This window comes from Gymnoscopelus microlampas (genome assembly GCF_963454915.1).
Source record: "Gymnoscopelus microlampas genome assembly, chromosome: 3".
Classification (NCBI taxonomy): Eukaryota; Metazoa; Chordata; class Actinopteri; order Myctophiformes; family Myctophidae; genus Gymnoscopelus; species Gymnoscopelus microlampas.
In genome coordinates, this window is record NC_139940.1 from 24259868 (window position 1) to 24286962 (window position 27095).

The 27095-nt window shown below is 40.5% G+C and overlaps 2 protein-coding genes across 2 annotated transcripts; one reads left to right on the top strand and one right to left on the bottom strand.

Moving 5' to 3' along the window:
• Nucleotides 1-799: 799 nt before the first annotated feature.
• Nucleotides 800-13423, top strand: rab11al (RAB11a, member RAS oncogene family, like). The gene is made up of 5 exons (XM_084053522.1): nucleotides 800-1140; nucleotides 5014-5209; nucleotides 7512-7705; nucleotides 8958-9038; nucleotides 11197-13423. Exons 1-5 carry the CDS (start codon nucleotides 1101-1103, stop codon nucleotides 11334-11336), a joined length of 651 nt encoding a protein of 216 aa, XP_083909648.1. The 5' UTR covers nucleotides 800-1100; the 3' UTR covers nucleotides 11337-13423.
• Nucleotides 13424-18793: 5370 nt separating this feature from the next.
• Nucleotides 18794-26583, bottom strand: mex3a (mex-3 RNA binding family member A; the record flags this gene model as incomplete). Its single annotated transcript, XM_084053521.1, is given in 3 exon segments — nucleotides 18794-22489; nucleotides 26021-26498; nucleotides 26500-26583. Coding segments are annotated over 3 exon segments (1710 nt in total). The 3' UTR covers nucleotides 18794-21341.
• Nucleotides 26584-27095: the final 512 nt, after the last annotated feature.

The following is a 27095-nucleotide window of genomic DNA, read 5'->3' on the forward strand; positions in this document are numbered from 1 at the left end:
CTTTTTTTCTCTCCATTGCAATTCCTTTTGCAGAAGCCAATGTCACCTGATACCAAACAAAGAAAAGGTCCCCAAAAAAAAAGAAAGAAAGGGAAAAAGGTTCAGGATGACAGCTTGTTCCCTTCAATAATTGATGGGTAGGCCTACCTACCTACCCTATGGTAACTTCCAACTTCAGGCATCTACTCCTCAGGGTAGCTACATGGGGAATCAGAGTTTCAAATACGATTTGTCTGGTAGTCTGTTTCTAATCTTACAGTCTAGTCTAAAAGACACTTTTCAAGAGACAAGACCTATATTGAAGTTTGGCATTTCCAGACACCAGACATGAAAACTTCCAAATTAGAGTTTATTTTGAGAGTGTATGTTTATTTCGAATATAAAAACAGAAATAATTAGCAAATTAATCGAAATAAATCGAATCAAATAAAAGCACTTTAATTAATTATGTAAATAAAAGGGAAAAAAAGAAAATGTAAACATTATTCCCACCCCTTTTATTCATAATTAAAAAATGACTTGCTGACTTCCGTATGAAATAGCCTACTCAATACATAATACATCCCCTATAAACATTTGTTTATTGGCTGTCAGACAGTCTACCTGTACTCTTGGTAGTTGGTACCATAACCATATTATAACTCTATGCTTGGTGTGGAGAGACGACGTCGTCTCCAAACAACGACAAGCACATCGGAGCGACAGCAGCATTTGACCAATCACACGCGCTCCTGTTGGTGACAGGTGTCTGTCCTTGATTGACCAGTGGACAATGAGGGAGAGGCGGGGCTTAGCGGATGACGTAATGTCGTTCGGGAAATGGCAAATGACAGCAGACGTGAAGAAAGAAGAGGAGACGAAACTTTCCGAGGATAGTTTGTAGTGTTTTCATTGCGAATTTGATGCCCATAAACAACAACATAGCAACACAACAGTAACGTATATTCTTTTAGAATAAGTTAGTGTCACTGTTGTTAGAGCGAGAGCTGAAAATCGTGAACACGGCGGTCGATCTGAAGATAAACACCAGAAGTTTGTTCGGCCAGCATTAGGACCCGACCGATACTCGGTAGAATAATAGTTACCGAAGAGAAGACGATATGACGAACAGAGAGGACGAATACGACTATCTCTTCAAAGGTTTGTAACGTCGCTGACTGGTCTTATATATGACGTTTACATTTCTGCATTGGTACATGCTAACTGCTTCTACATACTCTGTTGTTCAGTTCTTCTTGACCGTTCTAAAGTACGTTTGATTTTAGCCCTGAAACATGACTGTCATACCATGTCAGTCATGGATGAACTTCAACCTGGTGTTTGCACTTTCTCCATTTACGGCCCGTACGTCTACATAAACGTTCAGATTTGAAATATAAAGTGCTTGCCCCGTGGCCACGGATGTTAGAATTCTGTTCGGGATAGCAGAAGTAGCCGTAGTATCCAACAAAAAGCATTTTAATCCGATCGGTGGCCATTTTTTCCGTATTTCCTCCATATACTGTTAACTACGCGACCCTATCGGTTGGAAGGTGTATTGCACTCTGATACGTTATAACTCGACAAGAAAATGGCCACCGATCGGATTAAAATGCGTTTTAGTGAACAATACGGAAATACGGGTACTTCTGTGGGCCCGAACAGAATTGTAACATCCGTGCCCATGGGGTAAACACTTTATTTCTGAAATCTAAATGTTTATGTAGATGTACGGGCTGTAAATAGAGACAAAGCAAACACTAGGTTGAAGTTCATCCATGACGGTCGTGACAGACGACCGTTGTGTCATCCATGGCTAGTTTGATTTGTACATTTCCATTTAGTAACGTTAAACCCTTGTACTTAATGCTGTAATATCATCACATGGGTCAATTGCCAGCATGGAATGGTCGCTCGCGACACAAGAAAATGCACAGATGTTACTATAACTTTGTTAATATGTTGCCTAGTTGGGAGACCAGACCATATGGCTACGTTAGGGCTGGTGGTGACGAGCTGCCGGATTGTTAAAGGAGGGGTTGCTAATAAGCACACCTAAGTATCGCATTAAATAGCATCTACCGTGGAGTGGAGTCATCATCTTGCACAGGCCTGTGATGCAATCCAATGGTGTGGAGGAAGTACTGGTCAACAAGGGGTTGTAATAATAAGATATTGCAGGATATCAACACACCGCACAGATTGGGTTACTTTCTTCTGTTTAGGGGGAAACATTGCATTGGCTACTATAGGGAAACCACGGTGGCTGTATTTGAGGACTCCATCTGTGCCCACACTAAGTAAAAGTGGTGTACTGGGGGGTACACATTAGCCTGAAAATGTGTTTTTTCTACTGTCCTATGTTTAAAAACAAAAGTGTGTGTGTGTGTGTGTGTGTGTATATATATATATATATATATATATATATATATATATATATATATATATATATATATATATATATATATATATATATAACATTTAAAAAATGCCAAGTGTAAAATGTAACAAGCCTTCCCTTATTGTTCTCTCTACTAGTTCCCCTTGTACATTGTCCTAGACGAAGGGAAATGCCATGCTCGGGGTCTTTTGTTCAAATATGGAACACTAAACAAGTAGTCACCAAACTGGAAATACTTGCACTGAAGTTAGACTGTGTGTGTGCGTGCATGCTTTTGTGTCCACTGAACAGCTTCCTGACAGCAAGTAGGGACAATGAGAATGACACCTACTCAAATAAATTGGTTTTCTTGCTTCTGGTGGCCAAATATCTTGTTAATCTGAATTTATTGGACTACATGGTAAAAATACACACTGCAGCATTAAACTAAACTGCTGATATGGGAATGACTGCCAGTTATCTCCCACCTTACCAGGAAGAACTAGAATGACTGTTAGACTGGTTCAGTCCTATCACTTCCTTTTTTTTAATGGCCTTATTTGTACTGCACTCACTGTTAGAGAGCATGAGTCAGTCAGGTGAATCATGATTGAATCACAGACTGCTCCCAGATGAGCAACATTGTCTTGCTCTCCTGTTAATGAAGTCATCCCTGCTTACACGTGCAGTCTTCCTTGCCTTCCAGTGAATGCATTCTAAATCCCTACATTCGATTGTGATCATCAAAGTGAACTAGTGAAGTTTGTCAATAAATAGTAGATCTGCACAACACATTATTAGTTTTAGCCTTTCCTTTATTGACAATTCAGTTGACTAAAAGTTACGCTAATCTCTAAAACAATACAGTTTTCATGCTTTTCATTACATATTTAAAACACATTTCATTACAAAGTAACAATAAATAATTTGATGCCATATTATATGTAATGTCATTGCCTTTTGCCTTTCACTACTGATTTTCCTTAAACAAGATATAAAGTATAATAATGGCATGGGCTCCCTTTCCAGTCTTAAGTGACAGATAGCAAATGAGGTGTGCACTTGGTGAACAAATTATTAGTATTTGTGGTGTCTCTCTGCTTCAGCGGGTTGTGTCCCTAATTAAGCCAGCATGCACCAAATCATTATATTCAGTAACATTTCATGGTGTCTATCTGTCTGCTACAGTGAGTTACACTGTGGCAGTGCAGGCACTAAAAAGTATATTTTTCACAATGTCATGCATGCACGTATTGGCATGAGCTGTGATTTATTGGTCTACTTTGTGCGGACATTCAGACAAACCTTGTAGACCGCTTGGCCTTTGGCCTTGAGACCTAGTTCAGATATCCACTTAAAGCCAGCATTATGTGGTAATTTCACATAAATAGCGCAGGGCAGCACTGAATGGATTGAGTTGTTCAAGGTTAACCTTGTTTATGTTTCTTAAAACATTTTTAGATGATATTGGGTGAATATTTCCAAAAGCACTCACAATACCAGCATTAGTTTCACAAACACTTTTGCCTAACTTTTGATCTAACAAAGTGTGTTTCTGTTGTTACCTGTCCCTTTTAATTTCCTGACTTGCATTTACACACACATACTCAGTCTGTGCCTGCACTGGGATCGGCCATGTAAGTTCTGCAGGGTTGTATCATATAATAGAAAGGTGTAATGTCTTTCGAGTTGAGGAATGCAAATCTACACAATGCTTAGTGGTAGGGTGTGTAACTTGGCCATGCTATTACGTTTCTCATGGCAAAGGTCCTGAAAGTGGTTGCATAATGTTTTTTTTGGTCCACCCTGGTTCCTTTGTGCCACGTGAAAACCAGAATGTCAGTGTTAACTCTTTGGCATGTCGGCAAGTTACGTTAGTGGGGAAATGTAGTCAAAAGAGACCTCCACTTCTAAGAAAAGTCTTTTAAACTACAAATTCAGACCAGTCAAGTTGATGAAAGATAACTTGTGAGACAAGTGGACCATTGTCTGGCGTTATGAGCTAGAGCCAGCCACATCAGTGCTGACATGTCTCTACCAGTGTCAATTACAACATAGTAGCGTGATCATGTAATGAGCTTAACTACTAGGCTACAGTTTCCCTGATGTAGGTGCAGCAGTATTGCTTCAGTACATTATTGCAGATGGATGATTTGTCAACATTACTTCAACATCCCACAGTTCCTATTTACCAATAGCAGGGTGGTGAGATGGTACAGTAGCTTCTCTCCAACCAATTAACTCAGCTTGCTTGCCAATCATAGTAGAAATGTGTTTCAGAGAGTCAATTTGATTTTGGTTGGTTACCTGGAACCTGCCAAAATAGTTGTTGCAGTATACACAAACTTCTAACCCACTGTTGTTAACAGTTGCCAGTATGTGGCTGGTGTTAATTAATAATTTCCCATCCTGGCAATGATCCAGTAGATGTTAACATAGGTATGAAGAAGTCAAATTGCAAGCTTAAATCTTTCAGAGGTAAATTCACATTATAGATGTTTTAATCTCTTACTAATTATAGTACATAATGTGCTCTGGCATTCTTACAAGCATATTATACGCAGTACTTATAGCCTATCAATTCCATTGATCTTTGATTGTTGTTGTTTTTTTCTTTTCCAAGTTTTCTAACTTAATGTTTTCCTGTGTTGTAGTGGTGCTGATTGGAGACTCGGGTGTAGGCAAAAGTAACCTGCTGTCTCGCTTCACTCGTAATGAGTTCAACCTGGAGAGCAAGAGTACCATTGGGGTGGAGTTTGCAACACGCAGCATCCAGGTAGAAGGGAAGACAGTCAAGGCTCAGATCTGGGACACAGCTGGACAGGAGCGGTACCGGGCCATCACCTCTGCGTAAGTTATATATTGGACCGTGACAACATTTATGTAACCCTTAATGTTGTGTTCACATTTTCATGTCTTTGACAAAAGCTACAAAAAGACAGAGCACGGCCAGCTACATTGCTGCTGAAGTGTTGCTCAAACCACACTGTGTTAATGAAAAGCGTAGGGTTAAATAGCACAGGGAACTGGTTAACAGCACCAATGAGTTGTTCATCCATTTATGGAACAGAGCAGTAACTGTGGGAAGAGAGAAGGGGAATGGAAATGATGAAACAAAAACATATTATTTTGATTGATGCTTCACTGCGTCATTGGAGTGCTAAAAAAAGTTGAAGCCAGCCAAACTTTTTTGGGTACTGCTAGCTTCACACCAGTTACGCAGCGTCAGTTTGAAGCTTTGTGTTGCTGGCTTCCATTGAAAATTACTTGTAGCCTGTTGATTTGTCGCCTCTTCGAAGCATTATGCTGAACGCTGCGTTCACACTAGTGGCTACAACTGGTTAAGAGCAAGAATTAGTTCTTCTTCTATTTACGGAATGGAGCAGGAATTGTGGGGAGAGAGAAGGGGAGTGGAAGTTGTGAAACAAAAACATGATTGATTGACGCTTCACTGCGTCATTGGAGCTCTGAAAAAAAACTGAAGCCATCTGAACTCTTTGTTTTTGTTGCGCCCGTCACGGCAAGTGTCAGGCATCAGTTTGTAGTTTCATGACTTCTTTTGAAAATTACTTGTAGCCTGTTGCTTCGTCGCCACTTGTGTGAACGCAGCATTATAAGGGCCATTCACACTGAGCACTATAACTACAATCTGGGAACCCATTAGATAAAAAAAAAAAAGGAAACAATTATAATTTTTCTCTTCTTTTTGCCTCTGGGGGAACCACCTCCTTTTTTTCCCTCCTCGGTTTGGCTCCTCCCCTTTCTTAGTCCACTTCCTCCCGGGTGCTTCTGTGTTTATTCCTGCTAACAACAACACTACATGTTTAGTGGTGCTGACAGATTCTGCTATTAGCAGAATCTGTTTTGAGAGATTACTATAACTATATCAGAGTTCACACCAACTATAAAAAAAAATACAATAGTTATAATGCTCCGTGTGAACGGCCCTTTAATCCTACACACATTATCTTTCTCTCTTGCATGTATAATACCAAAGTACATATACACACGGCATTGCATGCAATTAAATATTTATTTCTGTTTGGATCAATTTTCAGATTTTGGGTAAGGCATACAAATTCAGCAGTTAGATGTTAATACAAGCATGCCATCAACACGGTATTCTACATGGATTAGGGTAAAAAAAAAAAAAAAAAAAATATATATATATATATATATATATATATATATATATATACTGAAATACAACCAAATGTATGTGCTATAGCTTAATTGAACAATTTTAAAATAATGTATTCATTGCAGTACATAATTTAAACAAAAGTAAAAGTAAAACTGCTGTCTACATTACTCTCCAGGAGAATTGCGAATGAAACAGAAATGTTGTAATTGATGTAAAACAGAAGAATGAAACAGAGGCTTGTCCTCTGTTTGAATTGACCCCAGAACCAACAGATTTGACTGTTGACAGTCCTTAAACCACATGAACCCTAGCATCCTAGCATTTCATAATAAGTGTTTGGTGAAAACATTATGCTATTTTCGGCAAAAAGATTTTGATGTAGAGGGAAAGAAGGAGAGGACCAAGACCCCTAGGTGACCCCGGTCAAAGGTTAAGGTCTGCTATGGAATCCTACACTATGGGCTACCACAGGGTGTTCATAATGGTTAAAACCTTCCTGTAACCAGAAGGTGCCAGGAATCATGCCCTATGACCACAAGTTCTATATCCTGGTGTCCCTGAGCTTAGTCTCGCGAGCCAGACAGTTGGCTCCCACAATTTTCAAATGCTTCCGTCATACACTCTGAGTCTGGACCACAGAAGCGCTGAAAACGATTCAGGGGTAAAGCGTATATTGCAGTCTTTGCAGTCACGTACATATGTCCTAATGTAAATCACATTAGTCGAAGCATATATAGCTTGCTGCGAAGCTAAATTTCAAATTTATTTTAAAATGCATGTTTGTGAACGAAAATTACGAACAGATGACGGCTTCCTTTCTCAGCTTTCGGGAGGTGTAGTTCCAGACTCTATATAGCATTCGGAGATTGTGGAATAGTAGTCTGGCCATGTGAGACTACCCTGAACTAGACACTCAATACCTGCTGTACCAACGTTTCCCTTTCAGTACCACACATAAAAGTGGTCTAATCCAATTTATATTTCTTTCTGTCTCTCTCTATTGTTTAGGTACTACCGTGGGGCAGTTGGAGCTCTCTTGGTTTACGACATTGCGAAGCACCTGACCTATGAAAATGCTGAGCGCTGGCTGAAAGAGCTTCAGGACCATGCAGACAGCAATATCGTCATAATGCTGGTGGGCAACAAAAGTGACCTGCGCCATCTACGGGCGGTGCCCACAGATGAGGCCAAGGCCTTTTCAGGTACCCTCAAATAACACATTTAACGTGAGGTCCTATTTTTGCATATGGAAGGATGTTGTTTTTGGTATGCAAATACTGTTTAGTTGGTTATTGTTTTAATTTGTATTTTTGGACTGAATTTGAATAATTAGAGCATTCATTGGTCAGATGGACAGTAGCAGACCAGAGAGTAACACCAGCTTAAAAGGTTTGTTACATGTACATGCAATACATTGTGGAATAACAATGACTGTGTGTGTGTGTGTGTGAGTTAGAGAACACACACACACACACACACACACACACACACACTAGTATAGTAAGATGGGTAAAGTGCAAAAAAAGTTTGATGTGTTGCCCATACGGAATCAAAATTATGTTAATTTTAAAGGAATAGTTCACCCAAAAAAATACTTATTTTCTATCAATTACACGCCCATGAAGCCTTGAATTCATGGAGATTTTTTAAATAATTTGATGGCTGAGTGTATTTTCGGTAGGACACACAGACTCAGACTACTTTGAGTCTCCTACCGGATACATTAGCATATTTCCACCAGTAATGAAATTATTGGCTTAGGAATGTGATAAAAACTAAAAAATCTCAATTCAATGCTTTATGGGGTGTGTAATCGATAAAAAAGAAATTGGGTGAACTATTCCTTTAATATACTGTTCTGTCATTTTGGCACCTACGATTTATGATATTTTCCTGTTGCAATTTATTTTAACCTCAAGATATGTTGCTTAGTGCAAAACACCAAGATCTGGGTCAAAAGACAAGAGTGGAATTTAGTTAACTTCTCACAAGTTCGAACAAGGGTTAATTTTTTACAGGTGGCCTGGCTGCCTGGTCAAGTGTAACTTTGACAATCTTTAGCCATTTCTAATTAGTAGATTGGCTGCGCTGGGCCTACGTATTTATCTTGACCTTGGCTTATGTTTGGTTTAGTATTGTGCATAATGCTTTGACTTGTAAATGACTCTTGATAAGGCTGTCTCCAAAGCAGACAAACACAAGAGTGCTGTTGGTCCACATTAGAGTGAAAAAAGCAGGCTTAGTTTTTCAATGCCATGGGACTAGTGTACTTAAAGTCTCTTTGGTGTTGTCTAATCTACAAAAATGTTATTAAATAAAATGTTATTCAAAGTGCCTTTTGCAATAGCACAAATACATAAAATGTTTGCATTGGGAAGAGGAAGACCCAGTGGCAGAGTTGGTACCATACTTTACCTATCTATATGATGACATTGTGTGCTTGTGTTTTTACAGAGACGAATGGCTTGTCCTTCCTGGAGACCTCAGCGTTAGATTCATCCAATGTGGAGCTTGCTTTCCAGACCATCCTCACAGGTATGCATAGTTTCATTGCACTCAAAATATTCATTACATTTGTATTTAACATCTGAGAAAGGAAGAGCTATTGAATTTGTCACTGTGGTAGAACCTTGGGTTATATAGCTACCTGGGAATGATAAGTCAAAATATTATCGATAATGTTGTTGCTTCTGTTCATCGGTGATCAAGGTGATTGGAAGTAGCAATTCTATTCACTCCATGGCCAAATACAAACAAAAAGTCCAGGTACACTTGTCCGAAAAGTAAATCAAATGAATGTTAAATCCAATCGATAACTGCTGAGTGGCGACAGTCACTTTGGAAGTCTGAATGACCTCTACTTGTAAAACGGTAGCATTATTTGTTCTTTCATGAATAACCAATAATATTTAATGCTCCGCCATTTAAAAGCAATTGCCCGTCGGGCAACCTGAAAGAAAACTCCACTTGCCCAAATGTTTTATTTACTTGCCACGGGCAGTCGGGCAATCGTTAGTGTCAACCCCTGTACATATATACATACCCACATACTGTACATGCATACATGTATGTGCACACACACACACACACACACACACACACACTACTTTTCCTCATAGTGTATTTAACATGTTGGTGCTTGTCTTGTACACTAGGTGGCAGCAGAATCCAGTTAATCAAATGGCATATCACTGGTGTTCAGTCAATGGCTTGAACACCACCTGAGGTTTATTTATTTTTTTATGTCAAAAGCATGGGTAATTGGCCAACTCAAGGGTCTCTCACCTGGTGAGAGCCCCTATCAAGGCAGCCATTTCCCAGCCAGGAAGAGTCAGTAAGAGCTTTTCTTTGGGTCTGGTCTCTCTCTGCAATGCAAATATGGACCCACCTGTCCACTGAGGGAAAATACAGTTTAGTTTGTTTCGCATGTATTTACTATTACAAAAATCTGTATAACCAATTTTATGTAAAGGGATATATTTAGCCACCCATAGGAATTGTTTGGTCACAGCTCGGTAAGCTTAAAGAACAACTGTCTGTGACTATTTCAACCTGTGGAGTGTCTAAAAGGATAATCAACCAGTTGAGCCATGTTAATGTGAGGGAGTGCCTCGCCCGGTGTCGAGTTGGTCGGATAGGGGGTTTCCAGAACCGCCAAATCGACCGATATGCCCGTATATAGCCATAATGGAGATCGGGTTGTCCAGAACCACCGATCCGACCAATGTGCCCTTATCAACTTCAAACTCGGTGTGCGTACCGCTGAGTCCCAGAGTGATGCGACCAAGTGGGAAGTCGGTCGGATCAGCGGATCTCCAAAAGACATTGATGAACCCACAAATCCACATATGAGTACCCTGATGTCATCAGTATGACGTCATGACGGTGCATGACTGACACGGAACTCCATATATGAGAATAAAAGGGACACTGACAGACAGTTACAGAATTATTCCTATGTATGGACATAAAAGGGACACGGAGAGACAGACAGGTACAACAGGTACTCTGACAGCGGGTATTGCATAACCGGGTGGGGCATGTATTTCTAACTTTCATTGTTCCCGGTGCCAAGTAGACCGGCACCGGTCTAGTAATTTCTAATTCATAAAAACTTCTAACAAACGAACCCCATTGAGCTAATGACAATGCTAATTAGCTCATTAAGGTAGGAGAACAGAAGGAGTTGGAGGCATGCTAGCCGGCCAGTAGGACCTGAACTGGAGACCGATCAGATTAGGGTAGACATGCAAGGTACAGACAGTGAGGGCAGGCAGAGAAGAGGTCTGCCACTTCTGTAAGTGCCATCCATCTGGTAACTAATAGAGCGTTAAAAGTTAGTGGTAGTTTTACCACCAAACCTGTATAGTGTCACAGCTGTAGCCAAGGAGCTCTTCATGTTTTTTTTAACTCAAAATACCCTCATCCTTATTTACTTTTCAGGACTGAACTCACTGGGCTGTAGTTTTTATTAAAAGTTAAGCAGTGCCTAAAAATAGATGCGGGAAGCCGGGAACCCCAGATGACGAGAGTCGCTGTGATGCCAGATTAAGATGCAGTTGTAGACCCTGCAGTCAGGAGCCTTGTTATACAGTCTGTTTCACCATATAAAATGCTGCCCGTTTGCGACCTTGTTTTAGTCATATATGCTACTAACTCGCTGCTTCCGCTCAATCTTTTCTCTCTCCTGCAGCCATCTACAACATAGTGTCACAGAGGCAAATGTCAGGACGCACTGACTCTGACTTTTCACCCGGCTCCAACGTGGTGCCCATCACGGTGCAGCCCACACAGACCTCAGCCAAGCAGGGACCCTGCTGCCAGAACAACTGAGACCACACCCTGTTACCTCCATCTCTAGGGCCAGGGAGACAGACAGACAGGAAGACAGGAGACAGAGACAAGGTAGAGGGAACCATTTCATGCAGAGGCACAGGTACAGGGGTTGGATTTAGTCAATTAATGTTCATATGAAGAAGGCACCCTGAGTATGAGGAAGTTAAGAAAAACAGACTGTCGGAATGAAAAAGAGAAAGAAGCTGGAAAGCGAGACATCAGCGTTGCTTCTTGCATCTAATTTGTATTGTGTCCTCCAAATAATCTGTCCCATCCATATACGATACATTAAGCTTTGCTACCAGCTTCTTAAATATGAAAAAAACGTGAGCAGACTCGAAGTAGTAAGAAACTGAGGATATTCGGTCCCCTTGTATCTCATCACATTTCTCTCCCTCTCAATCATTCAACCATTGAAATCTCTATTTAATAACGCTGTCCCTCAGTTCCCCTGAACAACAGGTGAAGAGGCATTAAGAATCGTCATAGAATACACCAGTGTGAACTGCAAACCCCATCTCTATGGTCAGTCCCATCATCCCAAAATTCATTGCATTTATATCCCACATGATAACTTATTGAGCACTAGATGAAGGTCTCATTTGGCTGAGGGGTTTGTGCAACAACTCTAGGTTAAGACTTTTTGACGCTTCTTACTTTGCAGTGAAGGCTGTCCTTTCACTGGTAATTAAATCCATTTTTATGAGGGTGCTGTTAGGGGCAACTATCCCTCGCTAATGGAGGAACAGGGAGTTAAAGCGATCTCATCCCGAGATGAGAACAAGTCATGAACCAATTTAATCTATGCGTAACAGGAAGTCTCAGAGCAATATCATCTCTCCTCTACATACAGTATGTAATTTCTCTTTTGATTGCTTGTGATCCATGTTCTGAGCACATTTCCTATCCTTTTTTGGACACTTGCTATTCTACTGACGAGTCACGCTTTCGCAAGCTTCTTCAGGGTGTTGTTTGAACACGATACATAGCAGGATAATTGCATCGATATTGGACAGGATCACTGTCGCTCTACTACTGTCTATGACCATTTCAGTACTTCAGCCCATGGGCGGGGGTAGAGTGGGCTGATGGCGGAGACCAGTTCAAATGGACCTGGTAGCTGGGATGGAGGAATAGATCATGTTTCAGGGGATGGGGTAGTGAGGGCACTCAGCCCTGCCCTGCTCCCCTACAGTCTCTGATGCACCCAAGATGGCCTGTTTTACTGTAAATTAAATCCTCCACTGCCCACCACCTGCCCCCCTCTGATCTCACTCTCCTCTGTATTGAACTGCAACAGGAACATGCCTTCTGGAATCTCCCTCAAGAATACACCAGCCTTTAACTTGTCGTTGCTTTCCTGTAGGGCAATGTAGCTTACTCAGGGGGTGGGATTTGTTAAACTTTAAGTAGACCCTATAGATGCACTGCAATAACGTGGTCTTAACAATGCAGTTAATGTTGCATGTTTGTATTTATCATTTACAATCAAACTGCAGTGAAACAAGTTTCCTTCTCACTTTGGGAGGTCTTAAGTCACTTGTTTGAATCAGAAATTGAAATTTATAAAACTTTAAAGGCCCAGTATTAAAAAAAACACATGTATCTTCTTATCTATGCATTCAGATAGCTTCAGTGTGCCAAATGCCATTGAGCTCCATTGTATTGGAGCCGAAATGATATTATATTGAGATGGCCAAAATCTCCAAACGTTTGCAAATTAACACTGAAACTACTGTATCTGCATGGATATAGCACTCCAGATAAGAGGAAAAACATGGTCTTATTTATTTTGGGTGAACTTTCCCTTTAAGACTGGATAAAATATGAATTACTTAAGATTGTTTTTTTTGTTGTGTGATGGGTTGTCAGAAAAATCTGTTTTGTTTTTTGCCCTTTTTTAAGTGTTCTTTTGAGCGAACACATACATATTTATCCTGCTGACATGTTTCTCCATCAACACTGTTCTGTCAACTTCACAGGTCCTCAGTTGGGTGGTGTATGTTAAAGGTTTTTAGATGTTTAATCTGTATATTTGGAGTTTGGACTACATACTGTATGTATTAATAAATCTCATTTGTTAATTGCCTGACTTCCATTATTTCTTCATTTAATTTGGAATTGCATTCTTTAAATCAATCAAGACAGACATGAACATTAGAACATAGCACACTGACTTTCTATTGATTATTTCATTTTTTGTTTTATTAGAAACATTTACAATACATCTTGAATCTTGGAAAAATAACAAAGAACTGAAACTAATATGGCGCAGATACAATAATAAAAGTGTTCCAAAAAATGTAAATCACAAAAAACATGTGCTATACGAAATAAACCTGCAATATCACATGCCTTGTAGGGGCATGCCACACTGTAACAGAGTTCAAAGACTTAATTTTTCATCCATCAAAGTGACGGTCAGCCGCAGAGGGCCAATGGCAAACCCTCTCTAACTGTTCACATAGAAACCAGAAACTAGTGCCAGGTGATGCTGGCCCAAAAAACTAATGCACTAAGACCACTATTAGACCGGTATGTACTGTAACAGCTCTACTGTGCTGGAAGAATCGGAAACGCTACCAAAGACAAACTGTTAGACTGTATTGGCCCCTTCGGAAGAGTTTAGGAGTTTGATGGGCAGCACCAGTTCAGTCCCCATGCTTCACAGGTGGTGTGAAGCAAATGTGCCAATCTAGTGTAATGTATCATGGCTTTTCTTTCTCCTGTGTCAACTCTAGTGTTACTGTTGAGCTTAAAGTCAGCCCTTATGAAATGGCAACAGCTTTGCATCACTTAAGGAGAACACGAAGAAAATCAGGTGTGGAAAAAGTGGAGCCAAGGACTGAAATGCCTGATGTCAAACTCCTTTCAACTTGCTTGTTTCCAATGAGGCTCAACTATGAAAATCTACCAAGGAGAAACAACCCAAGAGTACTTATGTTAAAAATATTAACACAGATTCTGCACTGTTTCTCCCATCTAAGTGACCATACAACATACATGCAAACTAGTACGGATATGAATCTGTAGTGTGTATATGTGTGTGCAGCTAGTTACATAGATCTACTACATGGTGCACTTTTTCCGCTATTAGATGTCTCTGCTTGATTTGCCCACCCTGTCCTTTAACACATTAGGGGAAACTTGATCATTAAGGCTTTGATTCTTTCTCCTTTAAGCTAATTACACTCTTTCGCTATCAATCGCAAACTGTCCCAAGTAGTAGATATACAAAATGTATGCATGAAAATTGTGTATAAGTTATGTGTGACCCATTGGAAAGGGCCACAGCTGCCTCATTCATTCCAAGCATTGCAGTCATAACATGTTTTATATGTTTGATAAGTAAAAGTTTAGATTACAGAGGAAATGATTAATGGGTTGAGTCAGTAACATGGGGTTAGTTGAAGGGGAAAGGGGTTTACAGCAAGCAGCATCACACAAAGAATGCTGATGCAGGAAAAATATATGATCGAGGCACAAAATTGATGCTCTGTGACTAAAATATCTCCAAATCCTAAAAAATATTATATTATTTTCTGTTGCTATTCCTTCGTGAATGCACTGGTGTTTGAAATAGTGCATGTCGGAAGTTAAAATTTAAGCTATGGATCTTTCACATTCCCATTTCCTTCATTTACAGTGAAGTACATGAAGAATGTGACTTTCCATAACTTTCATAAATAAAACTTCTAAATTTTTCATATTTTAATTATTAGTAGAAACTGACTTCCCTGTTTAGAAATATATTAACTTCTTGTACTTTTAATTAAAAAACAAAACGTCTTGAGTTACTCATAAATATGTTGCTTCATTTTTTTTTTTTTACTTTTCATAAATAACATCCAGATACTGACTTTTTTCCTCTGCTTTCTATGAAATAATAACCCATGTTAGCAAAATAGATTTGAGAAACTTGTAATATTTTTTTTTATTCATTTTAAGTCACTTTCTATAAATGTAACGTGGAAGAACTCAAATATAGTCTACGGTGGAAACCTCTCACAAATTCTTTCCAAAGAACAAACTAAAACTTAAAGCTCACATTGTAAATTGAGGAAATAATAAGCGTAAGGAGTGCATTAAGTTGAGTGGTCATCTTTTTACATTCAAATGCATTACTTGCTCGTCTTATGATTTTGACAGGATGGTAGAATTGCTTAAGTGCATTGATTGAAATAAGGATTTCCTATCACTCCTTAAGGGATTCTACATAAATGCATAAAGACCTTTTCATAGAAAGAGAAGAAAAACACCAACAGTTTCTATCATTTCTATTATAGTAAGCTTAATACAATATTGTAAATAATACTAACAAGAACTTAATGAATGAAACATCATTGTGTGAACGAGCGACCCAACCCCTTTGTATCTCCATTGACTGTATTTCATACTGGAAGAGTTGGATAAATGAACCTTAACACCGTAGCATAATCACTTGAGTCATAATTAAAATTTCTATCTCAATTAGTTAAACTACAAGGTAAATATAAGGATTTAAACTGACGTCCATTTTAAGATCTTAAAGCTTTTCATACACTCGTCTCGTGATGATGAATTCTTAATGGGATCTTACTTTTTCAATAAATCTTACTTCATGTACTATATTTTACTAACATGCAATTCAACTTAAGGAGAATATAGTTAATGGCTCTCTATATATGATATTAACTGAATCCACAGTGTTATTTTATCCAAACAATGTGGTGTTATTACACTGACAACTCATTTATATCTCAAACTGCTTACTCAGGGTGTAAAAAAACAGTCATTCTGCTTGAATTTTGTCTACACTGTAAACATAATACCATATTCTGAGTATTTTTATATCTGGGGCTCATTTACTTGAACTTAACCTATGGATCAAAGTAGTTTTTATCTAACGTGATAAGAGAAAAGTACTCTTAAAATACTTTTAAATCTCAGTTGGGGCTGATATGCCATGGATTGGTGTGTTTGGGGAGTTGTGAGTCAGCTATAGTATTAAACTAATCTCGCAACACTGAAACTTGATATGCCATAATTCTACAGATAATTGACTGTACTCTCCAAGAGGTTTGGTTCAACAGTCAGAGGAATTTTTGCTTTGAAAGCTGATTATTTATTTCATTGACCCTAACCACAAAAAATCCAGTAAGCCCTAATGTATTTCAATTTTCAAACTGAAAATAGGTTTAACTGCTCATGACCTTGAAACTTTCTATAAGTTTTGTTCTTTGGCTACATTTGACCATGTCTTTCGAAAATACAATGAAAAGTTGTTACAACAGCTAAAAGTATCAAACAGTGCCATCAATAAAAAAAAGGAAACAAAACTATTTTCACTATGTAAACACCAATATCCTCAAGATATGCTATTTTAACTTAAAAGTTTATTCCTACATGCAAGTAAATACAAAGTAATGAATGTAAAATAACTCCTTTCTTGAAAGAAAAACTTTTGGCTCAATGCAGTTCACACGGACAACATAATGATTTGCAGTAAGGGAGTGAGAGGTATATCTTATTATATAGTCCCAGCTTTCAGGTCTTAATTATCCGTCAGAGTAGTTGATGCAATCTACCACCAATGGGATCCAGCAATGACAAACAGAAAAAGGCATCAGGCGTTCATTTTAAGTTCTTTAAAAGCATTTTGTCTTTAAAAAAAAACATATTAATGATCTTTTTCAGCCACTAGGAAGTCATCTTAAAGTTGGTATTTGAACACCCCGTCTTAAAATCGTATTCATATTCATCATAAAAAGACCGGGATTTAAGCAATCGTAAATGACTGAATACAATAACAATTACCGTACATGAAACTGCTACTAAGCAATTATGTCTCTTCCCACATTGGTATAAATCCATAATGCATTATAAGGAGATTTAAGACAAATGCAATAGGATTGTCATAAAGAATCAAGATCAAATTTGTATGTGATTTTTATGAATTTATTAAGTGGTCTGTTTATTGTCGCATTATATTCACATTATTGCTTTTCAACTTATTATACATTGAAACTGATTCATCCAAAGGTTTCTGGGGATCATTTTTACTGATAACTTTTCTATGTGAAGGTTTGGATTTATACATGTGTAGATTCATAAAGGCTATTCATTACAGTATATAGTAGTGTCTGGTTAATTTCCTACCTATATATTTGGATGAAATACTAAGTTAACCAGTTTACATAAATTTCATACATGTATGGATCTACCTAATATACTTTTATGATCAAAAGGATGAGGGGACTCATATGAAAATTCCTTCTCCCTAAAAGTCAAAACTTCTTTTGATTCCATACACCAAAACATTGAAAAGGTCATTTTCCTTTTGTAAAAATAATAAAACCCTCACTTTTAAGTGGGCATCTGTCTGGATCTTCATAACTGATACATATATACAGAGATGCTCAGAACCTTTTCCCATAAAGTACAATACTCATTATCTTATACAGCGTCTAACCAGGGAGACTCTTCAGTAATCCCTCTTTCTTAAACCAGTGCAAAGCTCAACCAAGTCATCAACACCTACTGAATTGGATGAGAGCTCTCCCAAAATTATCACTAGTACTACTATTACAAAAAAGTAAGAACCACCATAATAGAACAAATGATAGGGAATCCTTATGTGCATGTCTTTCCAAGTCTATGAGGAAATATTCACCATCAGTGGTCGGTTTGGTATTAATCAAATGTTTTTTTGTGTTTTTTTTGTGTTTTTTGCTCATTTATTATGCAATAAGGTGCTTTACTCTACATTTTACGTAAAGTGATTTAAGGGCCTAATTTTTCTGAATCCCTTGTGATCCCCTCCCACACTGACTGATTCACATTCTTTTCTCCAGAGACAGGTACTTTACGTTTTTGGGGGGACAATACGATCAAAAGGCCTAAGTTGCTACCTTGCTTGCCAAAGTGAAGGCAATATTCATATTTTAAAAAAGTAAGGCGGAAAACAAAATCAAAACAATGACGACAACAACATCAATACTAATTTAAAAGAACAGTGTCATACTGCCTTGAAATTGACATTGAAAGCTTAGGCCAAACCACTGTGCAATGTTGTCATTCATAAAATGGTCACTATCATTTATTTCTCTCATATAGGATTTACGGTACTCTTTTTGCAAGTATAGTGCTTTCGTCACAGTCCACAGACAAAAGGAGTGGTCTGCTCATTGTAAAAAAAATAAAAAATAAAGTGTGTGGGTGGGGGGCTGTTTTTCCTAGCCTCGGAGGCAACAGCCTAATGTAATTATTCATCCTATTTCAAGACAGAAGCTGAGTAGAATTGTTCAGTAATAATACCAGTAATATGACATAATCCATGCTAATTTGCATGTATTCACCCGTCATCGCCGTCAGTCCAAATGTGGCAGCACCTTGAGACATCAAGGATCCTTAAAATTACAGGATCTGCAAGGTCTCTTTTCTTTGGAGCGACCTTCCCTCCCTAAAAACACCCCTCTAACCCTCCCCACCTTTTCTTATCCTTCAGCTGTAATCCCCACCCCCAGCCCATTTTTGTCCATCCCTCTGAAATTCCCCACACTGGGGCTGAAGCAGACGCAGAGCGTGTGTAATTTGATTCAGCATGAGTGGTGCCTAAATGGGGCGTTTCCGCCACTTTTCCTGTCAATTACAATTGTCTGATTTTATTTTGGAATCTCAACGCAGAGCCGTGGCTGGCTAAGGACCGGGCGTCCACAGTGAGGAGGCAGCTGTAGGATGTCCCATACAGTAGCTAGGTGGCAAGGGTAAGCCAGGAATGAAGGGTCATGGGGTGGGAGGACTTCAACCTGCCTGAGCTCTGTCACACAAACAGACCTTTATCCGAATTTCAGGAAGGTGGGAAGGCAGGTGGGGTGGAGAGGTATAATGCTGCTCGCCACATATTAAAATATTACTTGCTGTCACCCTGGCATGTGAACACATAGATTTGTTTTTCATTATTATGAAAGGCAGCCGCAGAATCATATTGTGTGTCATTCAGGTTGAAATATCTGTGGCTGATACACTGCAGATAATCTTATTTTTCTCCCAAGAATGCTTATTTTACAATTGCTGCCAAATTCAGCCAGCTTTTTCTATCAAATGTGTTCTTTCTAGTGTTAGAACAAAGGAGGCCCCTCTCCCCGGTAGGGATAGCTCAGAACAGCAGAGAGGGAACAGAGGGGAGAAGAGGAGGGAATGAGAGGAAGGAATACGGAGGGGATCCTATTAGCCCAGCTGCACCCACACTCTGTCAGACCTGCCCCCTCCATGCTTTTAACAGTGGGGTGGGGCAATCAGCAGTTCACTGCAGGGCCCCGTTTCACATACGGCACCACGGTCGCCACACAGCTCGCACCTGGCCCATCCCATTTGCCTAATTGTCAAAGAGTTGCTCCAGGCCGTGTCCAAGCACTCTGGGGCCCACGCCACCACCGGACCCAGACAATGCAACCCCACTAAGAGAAGCAAAGCATTGTGGGACAGCTGTGGTCATTACTGCCTTCAAAAACCAACAATCGAACTGTAAGGAGTGAGGGGTGGGGTGAGTTGGGGTACTGGCGTGAAGGCCACTCCCTAAGAATTGAGAATAAGAGCAGGGAACTATAAAAGAGACCTCCAACTTGAGGTCACATTCAGTGTACCATGAAACACCTGCTCTTGTACAGCTCTGCTAATTACAGGGGAGACACCAAGCCCCTGAGAGCTCCCATACAAAGCTGTTATCATAGGGCAAGCAGAATGAAGACCACTGATTTAGGCTTCTGTATTTTATGTTTTTGACCAGTTTAATCAGACTCTACTACTGATTTTGGAAACCGTTAAATGCTTTACTCAACTTCTGTCCACACATTAATGCTCCGTTTTATTTACACTCTGTACACCTCAGAGAAATGCTTGTCGGCTGGAGGTCTTGTTTTGTCTTATATCGTTCAGCGATTGCGGCCAAATGACCACATAAGACAATAAAGCATAGATAAGGTGGCTTTGAAACAACTCCGTTGGGGAGAAGTATCTCAAGACCTTGCCAAATGGACGAATTCCAAGGCTTTTGGCCTTACAAATTAAATCAGTGCTTAAACGCCAACAAGAGACCACATGTTTTTCAAGTGCCACAACGAGCCAGCGTTCCTGAACCTTTTCACTAAACTGCAGTTCAGCTCAGATTCATTGACTAACGTTTGACGTAATATTAGAAAGATAATGTTAGCAATTAGTTTTGTATAGCTTCCTCCAGCAATCTCTGTAAAACAAAAAAAGAAAAAAATATAACCAAATATTATAAATGGTATTTCCTATGTATTGTATGAATTGTAAATCTGGTCAGCTACCTGGTGAATTTTAAGTTTTTCCCCCTTCCTTTTAGTTGAGACTTTGATTGGAACCAACGTTCTCCCTTAATCAATTTGTTAAAATTAATAATACCACCTATTTTGGATCAGTCACTATGGAATGAAAAGGGCAAAATTTCAAGGTATGATTGACAATCATATTAGAGACCATGACGATTGTAAGGTGCGATGAAAATTCAATCTTTTTTTCCTTCTAGTTAAGAACATATTGACTTTCTAGGTCATTTAGGTGCAGATTGGGTACCTCAACAATCATCCTCCTTCCTTCCTTCTATATAAAACCACTTCATGGCAAAATAAAATTTTGAATCATAAAATGTTCACATTACTATCTACTTCTGCCTATACTGTGATTCATGAATGAAAAACAGCAGCAGTCAAAAAACTGAAAATGCAAGGTACTATACTTCTCTTATAAACAAAACTTTTATAAAATATATATATGCATATATATATAAAAGAAAAACTTAAAAATATTTCTTATACTTTTTAGTAAAGCAAGCAGCACCTTCTAAAATACCTGCTTGGTTGTTTTTAAATTTTCTGAAAAAAGACAACAAAAACAAAAAAAAGGTACTTACGTATTATAATAATCATAATAACAGTAAATAATTATTGAACAAACACTGATGGAAAAAAATGATAAAAACTGACATTTCTTTTTTTTTTCTTAAGAGAATATCCGGATGGCCTGCGTCACCAAGGTGTGGCACACGGGGCACTCCGGGTGGTTAAGCTCACAGATTCGGATGGCACACTCCATGCAGAAGAGGTTATGGCCACAGGGCACAAGGGCAGCCGTCACTTTACTCTCAAAGCAGGTCATGCAGTCCCGCACAGTGGCCGGTGGCGAGTCTGGCACAGGCAGACGGCCATGAAAACCCCCGCCGGCTGAAGTGGGCTCACTGTGGGCACGGCGGGCCTGGGCATGGGGTGAACCGGCCACAGCCACAATGCTGGTGACTGAAGAGTTGGTGGTGCCTCCTCCCCCACAGGGCTCAGGCAGACCTGGAGAGAGTCTGGTCAAGGGAAGGGGAAGGCCTCCGAAGCTCTTGGACCGCTGCTGGGCATAGAAGGCCACCTGTTTGGGATAGTCAGGGTCACCCCAGCTCTGGGTCCCCTCTGATCCAAAGTAAGAGCAGGGCTTCTCTCCAGAGCTTGAGAAATTGCCCTTGGTATAGATCCCCCCTCCCTCGCTTCCTCCTCCTCCTCCAATCATGGCATCTGAGAAGTTTTGGCGGTAGCTGCTGGTGAGGGGCTTGCGCTGGCCCCCCTGCAGCCCCCACACCTGCTGTAGCCGGCTCTCCAGACCGCCGCTGCTGCCCGCCGGGCTGCTTCCGCCATCAGGCCCCAGGCAGTCATTCTCGTTGTTGTGGTCATGCAGGCCTCCCGTTCGGAATGCAATGTGTGCCTCAATCTCCTCACGAGCGCGCTCGGCGTTGCTTGGTGAACCGGTTATCTCAAAGACGGGGTCGCGGTCCCGACTAGGAGTGACAATGTAGGTGCAGGTCTGCTGTTGGATGCGTTTGATAGTGGAGCCCTTGGGACCCACCACCAGCCCCACCACACGGTACGGCACTCTCACCTGGATGGTGGTTTGCCCTGGTAGTGGTGTGGGTGGAGAGCCACTGAAGGATACACCCAGCTTGTTGCGGGATGCCCGGAGCATGGAGAAGTGCTCCGCAGCAGAGATGATCTCACGGCGAGCCAGTGCAACATCCTCCTTGCGGCCTGTGATCAAGAACACAGGCTCCTCTCCTCTGACAGGGGTTTTGATGTAAGTGTTGGTCTTGGCCCGCAGGGCTTTGATCTTGCAACCTGCAGACAAACCAGCAAAAGTTTGAATAAGGCAAAAGAGGCGTTATTGATTCAATTGTGCAACCAACACAACCAACAAAATATGTAATTGTAAAACCATGCACACAATTTTTGGCAAGATTTGGTAAGGTGGGAGGAAAAGGAAATAGAGCTTTTTTTGTGCACAGATTTTGTGCAAAGATATTATTTTGGGAAAGGACTTGCAGCTTTCTCTGCCATAAATTCTTCGTTTTACAACAGTTCCATTAGTACCTTCTAATTTCTAACACACAAACACAAATGATGCAAAGCCTTAGAGAACTAGGATCATTTTTAAGGGAGCGGGCTAAGTGTAGTACTCTCATGTAAAATAAGTATCTATACCTGTCCTTTGCTTGAACTTGATGGCAATTAAGGCAAGACATGTGCATCAGGTTTGTGCCACAGATTGTTCTGCATTTGCCCAGTTTTTAAGTGTAATAACTTGATACAGTAAGTGCATTTAAGGGAGAGACTCGATGTGAGAGAGTTCTGGCTAATGTCATTTCATGTCAAATTACCTGAGGCTGCACCAGCATTGGAAAAAGACAAAGCAAGATAGAAATGAATAATTGCCAAGTACATTCGAGGTCAGGAGGTACGTGGCATATAAAGGACACAACGATAACTTTATATGACTCCCCATGAGGAAGAAGTCGATGGTATCAAACCTTTAAGTGAGTCCATTTTCAGGCATTTTTCTCACCAAGACTACGGCCTTTATTGACCAGTCAGCCAGCCTCAGTGTGGTCTTAAAGAAGCCAGTGTCTCTCTTAGGCACAGTAACAATCATCTGCTAGATCTTAGCACATATCAACATATAATAGCCTTCTTACATTATTAACTTTCCCCAACATTGTGGACCCTAATCATTTAATTCAAAAACACTTGAATAGCGTGGAGGCCTTGATACCTCTGGCTAAAGATGACGTGTATTCCTAATGCTACTAAACAGCCTCATTTACTACGTAACTCTGACTTCACATGCACCAGTGACACTAGCAAGGTGAAATTGTTACTTTGGGGGATTTTGTTAGCTTAAACAAATTTAAAAAAATAAATATATACCCACTGTGCCCAATGCCTAATATTACAACATTAAACATGTACGTTGTTTTGGAGTTCAAGGAGCCCTTGTTTTTAACTGTGAATTTTATATTTTAACTGCCACAAAATATGAATGTATCAATGGACCATCCATAAATGAAATGGGGTAAAATATATTATAGATATTAAAACAAAAAGGGCCATCTGACAAGAATATATAAAAAGTCACATTTCTGAAAGTTATCCTTGAGTGCAGTTGTAACGCTTCAGGTGTAGTACAATGATCTTCATAGTCCTCACTACAACATCATGGCATGCATGTCAAATGGAAAGCATGCACTTTGTTGTTGATTTTAAGTGGGGCCTACACAGTAAAATCATCAGTGGTAATTATAACTCTGAGAGTGTACAAATGTAACCAAATGGACCCACGGGTACATTTGTACACTCTCAGCGTTACAAATGGTAAATCAACACTGAGGATTTTACTGTGTATGATACAAATAAGCTTTAATCTAGTGAGGTAGTCAACATATTACAGAAGAAGGCGCAAGAGCCTCCTCTGGAATCAATGCCTGTGACTTTGACAGAGGAGAAAACGATCATATTCGTCCCCCTTTCTCCGTGACGGGACGCTACCACTTGCCAGATTCACCAGGCAGGCAATGATGCATGGTCCTGAGGAAGGAGGGGCGTGGAGCATCAACTAACGAAGGCCCTAAATCAAAAGCAGCTCATCTCCAATCCCCCAAATCAGCACTTCTTCTCAGTCAAGGCAAAAACAGCCTTCTTGCTGCACTTGTGCTCACTAGATCCACCCAGATGGCTGTTCTTCGGTTACCCCATTAAAATTCAAAGCTTACACTTCAGAGTAACGAACAGGAGACGCAATGGGAGATGAGGGGGCACTTACAAACTACAATCGACATCAGCACAGCAGTGGAACAAAAAGGGTAATACAGCCAAAACAAGTCATCTTAATTCTTGTGGATGCCACTTGACTTGTGATAATGATCTGCTTATTTTGTGTAACAAACATAAATTAGGATGAAGTGATAGTGTCCTACCCAACCCACTGTCTATCTCTCCCCCTTTCTCTGCCTCCCTTTGACTTAGGCAGCCATGTGGTATTGAAAGTGTGCAGTGAAGTGGAGCTCAGGAGGAGCTCTTGTGTTGGGTTCCTATGCATGACTCCCATTCAGCTTTTTAGATGCCTCTACTCCTCCATCCATCCAGGTTTTTCCTGCCCGTCTCTCTCATCACAGCAGAGTAAACAATGGGTGCAGCCACGCCACCATATATAAATAGAAGAGGAGGGAAATGAACTTCTGGTTCCTGGTGCTGACAGAAAATATACTGAATTCAAACTTGTTCTCAACTTTTCACAGGTATAGACTGAAAAAAGAAAAAACAGACAATAGCCTGACAAAAGCAACAGGGAACAAACTACCCACTTAATTTATAGGATTTTTTTTCCCGAATGAATAAATTAAAAAGACTATGTGAAAAACAAAAGAGCATAGGTTCTTTGATCCAACTTATAGCTGAGTCACGCTTCAAGACCATCCAGAATGCCAAGTGATGGTAACACAGTGTAATGAAGTGCCCCTCCCCTCATCCCCGCACTTTAACACCTTTGTTTGACAGCTGCTGTCATTCAAGTTCATGTCCAGGTTTTTTTTTTAAACACCAGACTGCAAGAAAAACATGTTCTGAATCTGGAATTTGACTTTCCAACTCCAGAAAAGGGGGAAAACATGCTCTCTCCATTGTCCAGTCGTGTCACATGGGGCAGTGCTCACCATAAACAATGAACTGAATAAATTTAGAGTGGCAAATATATTTCTCTAAAAGACTAGCTGTTAACGTCACAGCATAGCATTTTTAATTTAAAAAACGTGTTTATTTTCGAGTAAACAAGTCGAGGTGAAGCAGCATTCCTCTTTGGCCATGTAGCACGTTGCGTTTTTTGAACAGTCTGGCGCGTTTCAGACGACAAAGGAAGCAAGTGCTCTCCCTGCTTCAGTGTGTGTGTGTGTGTGTGTGTGTGTGTGTGTGTGTGTGTGTGTGTGTGTGTGTGTGTGTGTGTGTGTGTGTGTGTGAGCTGACATTGATGGCGTGGATGGAGAATAATGCGCCCATGAGGCAGCGGTTGCACACATGCTTTTGTGTTTCCCCTCGCATGCAGTTCATGTAATGAGCACAAAGGAGCGAACGAGTCGTAACAACGTTACGAGTGGATGTGAACTTGGAACAGTGTAACAAGAGAGTGGGAGCCCGACGTCTCCGTGGAATACAACAAAAAAACACACACACACCACTCCCTTTTCTTTGTCAATAACACCAGGTAATACTTACAGAACAAAAACTAAATCATCACAATGCAGACCACGGGGAGATATAAAATAGCTCCCTAATAACAACATAACTTTGGGGAGAGGAAGAGGTTTGATCTGAGCGGTTTACCTTGTCTCCCCACTATTTCGGCCACATGTTCGGAGCTGGGCACGGGAACGCATTCTGTTATGTTGCAGCCTCGTCCTTTCGTCTCACTCGAGGAGCTCTCGTACAGGGCACACAACTTGCTTTTCCCTTGCAGGAGGATCCCCGTGTCCACCACGCCACCACCTCCGACGTTGTTGGTGTGGTTGTGATGGTTGTTGTTATTGTTACTCCGGTCCTGTACTCCTGTGGTCGGCGCTCCGCCGCCGTCCTCGCCTTCCCCGCCGAGCCCCAGCAGAGACAACTGGCCCAACGCGACCCTGAGGGCACGGGAGTCGTCTTCCTCGTCGTCGGGCGGCACGAGGAGACCCTCGCTTCCGAACCCGGAGCCGGCCAGATCCCCGCCGTAGCCCCCATTTTTCTCCATGATCCCTGCTAGAACCAGCAGGCTAGGCATGGCTAACAAAAGAGTGTGTGAGACAAAGACAAGGGAAAGAGACTGGGAGAAACAGCACCCGTGCCGCCGCCTCCTCCTCCTCCTCGCCCCCTCCTCCTTCCAATTCCCCCTCTGCGCTAGTCCCTCCCATAGACCGGCCCCCTCTCTCTCTGTCCGCTACACTTTCAATCAGGGTGGCCATGTCCGCTTATTATAAGCCACTTTGGGCTTGTTTTCCTGTAAAGTTGCTTGTAAATATTGGTTGGATGGTTGCGTTTTTTTGGGCTCGTTTCTAAAGTGTAGCTGCTTATTTGGGCTTGTTTCCTAATGTTGTTTAAACCAGTGTATTTCAAACATTTCCAAGTTAAATTAATATGTATTTGTCCGCAGACCCCCCCATCTGAAAATATGTTTGTGCCAGGGACCCCCATACAAGATTTGTGTTGTTAAAATGTTTCAATAATTTATTTGGCTTGTTCCTTAAGTATAATTGATTATTTGGGCTTGTTTTCTAAATGTTGTTTAAACCAGTGTTTCTCAAACATGTTCAAGTCAAGGACCCCCAAATGAATATGTATTTGTCTGTGGACCCCCATCTGAAAACGTTTTATGCCAGGGACTGGCATATCTATATTTATTTATTTATATATGTATTGTGTTTTA